This window comes from Eptatretus burgeri, chromosome 16, assembly GCF_056783735.1.
Source record: "Eptatretus burgeri isolate ZD-2024b chromosome 16, Ebu_testis_v1, whole genome shotgun sequence".
NCBI classification, from domain to species: Eukaryota; Metazoa; Chordata; class Myxini; order Myxiniformes; family Myxinidae; genus Eptatretus; species Eptatretus burgeri.
In genome coordinates, this window is record NC_140976.1 from 68,750,490 (window position 1) to 68,757,989 (window position 7,500).

Here is a 7,500-nt window from a genome sequence, read left to right on the forward strand (position 1 = left end):
ACCCCCTGGTGTATTAATTCAGTGGCCCAACGGGGCTTGAACTCAGGACCTTTTGGATCTCAAGCCGCTGCCCTAACCACTGCACCAACACACCAGGCTCAAAATTTTATCCAACTACATGAAGATTATTTTGAAGACCTGTCTGCTTGGGGTATGGGATTCTGATGTTTTATCGCAGCCTGGTAACCTTCCAAACAGGAAAGAACTAGAGGGGGAGCACTCGGTAGTGTAAAACCTCCGCCGCCAATACTGCTGGGTCACTCAAGTGAACCTGATATCTTATTCATTCAATTTGACGACAACAGTGCTCACAGAATTATAGTTTGCAACTTTCCCTTTTACTTTTAACTTTTACATATTCAATTCATTCGTCATAAATTCCTTGAGACAGAAATTGATTTTACGTGGGTATATCCACCTGAAGTTCCAAAATCAGCCACAATTATAATTTTGGCATGTTTTTTTTTGTTGGAAATCACTTAAAACATGTAGAAATGCAAAAAAAAAAATTCAAATATTTTTTTCAAAATGGCCGCCATAGCGGCCATATTGGATTTTGCACCAAGTCCAAAATCTAATGGCATGATCCTTGGACCATACCTAACTCCCCTCCCCCCCCCCACCAAGTTTCGTCGAAATCCGTCAAGGAGTTTTTCCGTAATATTGTTGACAAACAAACAAACACAAACAAACAAACACAAACAAACAAACAATCAAACAGACAGGGGTGAAAACAGTAACCTCCGTCCATCTTCGATGGCAGAGGTTAAATATAAGGCCATTTGAAATGCAAATGGATACATAACATATACTGAAAAGAAATACATACTCATAAGTTCATAAATGTAATAATCATGTTGTATTTGAATCAGACATTCCCCATTAAAGGTTTATAACACAACATTATATGTGCTGAAAACCTGTACTTCTCATCACCTGATTGAAGCCATCACCCAAATGAAACCTTTACCTGATCCAAACCTTGACCAGATTAAAAACTTTACCCCATTCAAACCATCACCCGATTCAAGCCATCGCCCGATTCAAGCCATCGCCCGATTCAAGCCATTGTTCATTTTTTCCCCAAATTTGACCCTGTCTATTCAGCACACTTTGTTGGATTGTAAGATTTTACATCATTGGTCTCAAAGGAGGCAGAGGAAGAGGAGGAGATAGAAAAAATATCCTGTTGGACAGATCACAGGGAAGACGGTGGCTGAATCGCTCACTTCGGCTGACAAGTTAACCCAGTCCTTCATTGACCAAGACCCAAACAAGAAGGGAGCTTGAGATTTAGTGAAGTCTTGACATCTATCTTGGCTCCACACATCAATAAAATCAATGGTCATCAAAACAGCTCATCATCACCAGCTCTTTCATGTCATCATGCACTTCCTTCACTGACAGTCCTGCATATCCTGAACACGCCCCTGGTCTATCTACTAGCCTTGACATCCACAGCCCTGCTTCACCGACTAACTGTGCTGTCACCAGCCATGCTCCACACCATCCCCAACAAAGTCTGTAAACCCAAAAGTGTTGGACAAGTTAAATTTTGTTTTCTGTGCCTGCACTGATGAAGTCACCAGAGGCATTATGTTTTTGGGTTGTCCATCCATACGTAGGTCTGTCGGTATGTCCGTCCATCCGTCCGTGCTAATTTTCTGTGTGTTCTCTGCAACTGCTTATCCGATTGAAAATAAATTTTCACCAGAGGTGCGACTACTCATCTAGAATGTTTTAATGATAATTATGACATCATAGGTCATGTGGTGTGGTACCAATGTTGGAAAAAAGGAAAAACTGTGGACCTCTGTATCTGAAACCCCTCCATGGAAAAAAATTGAAACTTTGCAGATGTGAAGTAATCCCCATGCGAAACAAGTGATTTTTTTGATGATGTCATAAGTGGCTTTGTTATGATGTCATAATTGCATACGTCGAACGCTTTATCCGATCATTCTGAAAAAAATTGAGAGTCATCTAGGGCTAAATTGCATTGGGAGAGGGGCAGTGGGGAGTCACTTTGTTTGTCATTGATGACGTCATCAGTCACTTGGTTCAGCAGCCATTTTTTGGAAAATAAAAGCCTGAAATAATAATGTTGGCGGAGGCATATCTGTCGACGTCATGACATCAAAGAGTGCTGTTTTGGTTTATTTTATTTTATTTTACCATGTACCCATCTCTAAAAGCTCTCTGTATTAACTTGATTCCATGTACCAGGAAAAACAGGAAACGAAGACCCACTACACTCTCACCACATACCGCCACTCCATTTTGTTTTTGAAATGTTTTATTACTACTATCGTACAGCTATTGTTGAGCTAACACATTATAGTAACAGCATAAAATGTCGTGTAATTGTACCAGGAACTCAACTGATTGTACCAGGTACTGATTTTAGCTTCATATGGAGGTTGATAGGGGAAATAATGGAGGGCTGGCACATAACCGCTATGTTACCATGATATAATGGGTTCAAAATCTGCAGATTCAAGTTTCATGCCAACATTAATGAGCGTAACCCCCACAAAAATTGTGGGTTGAGTGTACAGTTCAACAATCCATGCAATAAAAGAAAACAGTAAAATGTTCAATGAAAAGTGTTCTTTGGAAAGACCATTAATCCCAAAAACGTTTTGTGTTTAATTGTGTGATTTTACAAAAGGGCCGAATTACGGTTCGGTATGCACCGTGCTTGATGTTTGGATAGGTGGGGGCATTTTTTGTTTTGTTTCCCTTTGATTTCCTGTCTGACACACACACCCATGTCACTGCCACACAGAATGAAAGTGAAGAAGGGTCTCACCCTCCTGTATGTAATGGAGAGCGTTCCGGCCGAGTGGAGCATCACCAGCGACGTGTCCAGCGGAATAAAGCACACCGTGGCCTCCATTGAGGCTCGGCGCAAGATGCTGCCTTCACACGCCAGGTATGCATTCTGTGATGTAGGACTTCACACATCACCACCTCTCGTAGAATGTGGCATAGCATGCTCCGAGTGGCGGGCTTCACCCGGATTGCCCCTGGTGACTGCTCAGATGGAGTAGCTGTTCGAGCATTCTCAAGAATTTGGTGTCTTGGAGTTGATTCCAAACCGATCCCACACCAGTGTCGCTCCAATGGGGATAATGCTTTTCCATCTGTGAAATTGGCAGGACTTTACAACAATTTGGCAGCCACAGAGTGAGGCAAAATCTTACCCGAGGCTTCATTCAAGCTGACAGTGTATATGAATACAAGATATTAGCAAAAACATTCCTCATGTGCTGCAAAAAAATGAAAAGCTTCAGTGATTCATAAATTGATTCAAATGAATTATTCGTCTCGTAACTTGTTTTTGTACACTTCTGATATGAGGCTGATGGAGTTGCTTGCATGTGTATTACTTGAAGCACAAGGACATTAGAAGAGAGCAGTGTACTTTTATAGGAATCACAATGACATTTGCACATAGTGGACAAATCAAGACAGTGTATGGGATTTGAACACAGCATCCTTGCATTTTGAGCTAAGTGCTCAGATAGAACCACAAAATATTCCAACATAAATTGAAGTGGCATTGACCAACTGGATTGGAAACTGGATTCTTGATAGAAAGCAATGAGAGGCTCTGAATGGGATGATGTCTTGCTGGGAGGATGTATGTAGTCCGGTACCTCAGGGATCAGAACTGAGACCATTATTACCTCTGCGACCGAAGGTCAAAGGAGGTTATGTTTTCACTCCTGTCTGTCTGTTTGTTACTTTAAAAATTGAAGATTTTTCCTGTATATTGATCAGTTGATTTAGTTTTTCTGTCTGTCTGTCTGTGTCAATCGCCTACAGGTCACAATTTTAAACCGATCTTCACGAAACTTCACCACGTTGTAGAGTTTGTCATAATCAAGAAGCCTATTGTTTTTGAGGTCAAAAGGTCAAAAGGTTAACATCGCTCAACGAATTTGTCTAATTTCTAAAATCCTCAATTTTCATCCGATTGACAAGAAATTTTAACAGGATTTTCATAGCTTACTGATTTTAACCAGCCAATTATTTTTGAGGTCAACATAGAACAAAAGGTCAACATAGACCAAAGGTCAACACCTGAGGTGGTATTTCTAAAATCCTCAATTTTCATCCGATTGCCTTGAAATTTGAAGAGGAGTTGCACATTTGGTCATTGAATTCAACCACTAAATATTTTTGAGGTAAAATTTGTTTCATGGATTTTGCAAGTATCGTGCTCTGCACGACGTCTTCTTGTTTGTTTGTTTGTTTGTGTGAACAATATCTCAAAAAGTTGTGGATGGATTCAGATAAAATTTGGTGAGAGGTTTGTTGTGTGACGAGCAAGAATTGTTTCAATATTGGTGAAGATCCGATAATATTATATGTGTTTCTTCACCTTTGACAGATGTGGTTAAACTGATATTTAGTACGATATCTCAAAAAGTTGTGGACGGATTTGGATGAAATGTGGGGGACAGGTTGGGTGTGTGACAAGGACGAATTGATTCAATTTTGTTGAAGATCCAAATCCAGATCTGGATCTGATAATATTTTAAGTGTTTCTTCACCATTAAGAGATCGGGCTATGCCAATATATAGCATGTTATCTCAAAAAATTGTTTTTAGGATTCTGACAAAACCTGGTGGACATGTTGGGTGTGTACCAAGGACAAATTGGTTCGATTTTGGTGAAGATCCGAATCCGGATCTGGATACGAGAATTATTTAATTTTTAAAGTGATTCAACACCATTGAGAGGTAGGGCCAAAAACGATATCGTACTGTATAGCATGATATTTCAAAAATGTATTGGGCCCGATATGTTCTCGTGGATCAGGCATTGTGTAGCTCAGGTGTACGCTGCACCGAGTGCTCTTTTAGTTCTTCATAATTCACATGAACGATTTGGATATTGGGGTTCCCTTCCCATCGTGTGCAGCCTTTTTGGCTGCTGGTTGCATCATTAGTTGGGGTGGAGCTATGCCACTGATGCAGTGCCCCAATTACCTGTACAATGGTGCTCATTTCACCGACCTCAGAGGGATGACAGGCTGAGTCAACCCCCTGGTGTTAATTCAGCCGCCATCAGGGCTCAAACTCAAGACCCGAGGATCCCAAGTCACCACCCTAACCGCTAAGCCAATGCCAGGCTCATCGTGGGGTTAAGAGTCAGCTCTCTTAATTTGCAGATGACACAAAGCTTGGAGGTAAGTTGGATAGCAGAAAGGGTGGTGATCAGATTTGGGTATTAAGTCTTGATACTTTTATAGATTCGGCAAATTATTGGAGATGCAGTTTAACTTGGACAAATGTAAGGTGATGGGGATTGGGAAGAATAATGAGAATAGAGATGATATGATGCATGGGGTAATTTTGGAGCATGTCACACAGAAGGATCTGGGGGTGGTAATAGATATGGGAGGTAAGCTGGCAGCACAGTGCCAGGCAGCTATAGGTAAAGTAAATAGGGTTGTAGGTTGTATTCGGAGGGGGAATATTTCTAAATTAAAAGAGGTGGTGTTAACATTGTACAGGAATTTTGTGAGGGTCACATCGAGAATATTGCGTGCAGTTTTGGTCACTACAACTCAGGAAGGACATATATGCCATAGAGAAGGTTCAGCGTAGGGCTACCATGTTGATTCCGGGCCTAGCTCGACTCAGCTATGTGGAGCGGTTGAAGGAGACAGGGCTTATTCCTAGAAATGAGGCGGTTACGAGGAGATATGATAGAGATGTTTAAGATAATAAAAGGTACAGATAAAGTACGTGCAGAAGAATTTTTCAGCAGAATAGGCAGTGATTGGACCAGCGGCTGCAGCCTGAGAGTAAAGTGACCATGGGCCGCAGCCTGAGAGTAAGAAAGAGGAGAATTAGGACAGTAATAAGGTAGGGGTCTTTCAGTCAGTCGTTAATGCATTCAATGGTCTCCTGACAAAGGTAATGGCAGTAGAGGGGGTAGGTAGGTTTAAATTGGAATTAGATAGGCACCTAGATGCATTGGTTGTGGAGGGGTATGAAGATATTTGCAAGACTTGAAGATAGGTTGTATGTGAACTGGTGGTGGTATCTGGGGTTGATGGAGTGCAGGCATGGTGGGACAAATGGCCTCTTGCTGCACCAAAGTTGCTTTTGTATATCCTTGTACATATGTTCATATATCTTATGACTTACAACAACAGGGTTGTTACAAGTCGTGAGACTGTTTTTTGTCCTACATTGGCTGAAGCATTGCAATTCTTCGGTGGTACTTGATGAGAGAACTAATCTCAGGGCGGAACACGACCCAGCATGCTGCCAGTGCAGTCAGACACTACTTGTTATTCTGCTTTCAGGGTCAAGCTGTGTGAACTAAATCTCAACGAAGCAACTCTGCCTTGGCGGGGACAGAGAAGTGCGCCCCATTAATTGAGCCAACTCAAAACAGGATCTTTCAAAATGGCTGTCATTTCACCATGGAAAATCACTTCTTTCAGATGCAATGTCTTGTTTGTGCAATTTAATATGAAAGGGTAGGCTCTTCTTTTAAAATCAGAATTTGATCTGACAATTTACGTTTCTTGCCTCTTACTGCACTCATTACATTCATATTTTAGCAAATCGGTTATTTGACAATTTCCGAACCCAAACACCATAATTAGGCTTCCAAGCCAGTTTGACTGGAAACCTTTTGTTTTTGGTGGGAATGATGATGATGATGATTGTTATTATTATTATTATTATTAAAGCCTCCCCGTATAGCATAAGGGAAGACTTATTGCTATTGTAGGGTTTGTTTATGCAATTGGCACCCACAATTTTTAATGGTACCACAGTGTTTCTTCGACCCCCAGGAGTATGAAAGCACCATTTATAAAATTATTATTAGTAGTAGTAGTAGTAGAATTTTTCTTCTTACACTCTTAACACTCCAAATTTGCAAACTGTATACATTTCTGAGCTTATTTAGGAGCAGACTGGGACTTTCAGAATGAAATTTTGCCTCAATCATGGTAAAACAAAGTATGCGAGGACAGGAACATTGTTTTTGACCTTAATATAATTTTCAAGGTCATGATCCAATTATAGACATTTAAACATTTTTCACCAAAACTCAACGGAGGTTTCTTTGATCAGAAGGACATTTCCCTCGTTGGATAGCTTAGAGGAAGGAGCATTTACACTTGATTTACATTGTACTCTCAATTTAGATCCGATAAACTTGACTCCCATTTCTCACCCGATTCAGCAACAACAACTGTGAAGACGTCACTCCCTGTAGTTCGCAGGAGGGTAAGCTCGAACAGAACAAAAGAAGTGTTTTTGTGTGTTGTTTTGCGTATTTTGTTATTGTGATTTGTGTTGGGAGCTGTGGAACTGTACTTATAAACCTGTATTTGTGTTCATAACAGTTTTAGCTGTTTAATATGTGTTAGTATATTGAAATAAGCAGGGGTGGGGGGGGGGGACTCATGTAAAGTTTAGCATTAAGTCAGTTGGGCCCTTGGGAGTATGCGGATAAAAAAG

General features: G+C 40.7%; 1 protein-coding gene across 1 annotated transcript in view; it reads left to right on the forward strand.

Annotated features, from left to right (window-relative positions):
* Positions 1-7,500, forward strand: part of LOC147011262 (transmembrane protein 132E-like) — a 647,886-nt gene that overhangs the window by 176,599 nt on the left and 463,787 nt on the right. Inside the window, exon 3 of the mRNA XM_085858763.1 lies at positions 2,789-2,935. Within this exon, the coding sequence (XP_085714889.1) occupies positions 2,789-2,935 (147 nt within the window). The remainder of the gene's footprint in view (positions 1-2,788; positions 2,936-7,500) is intronic.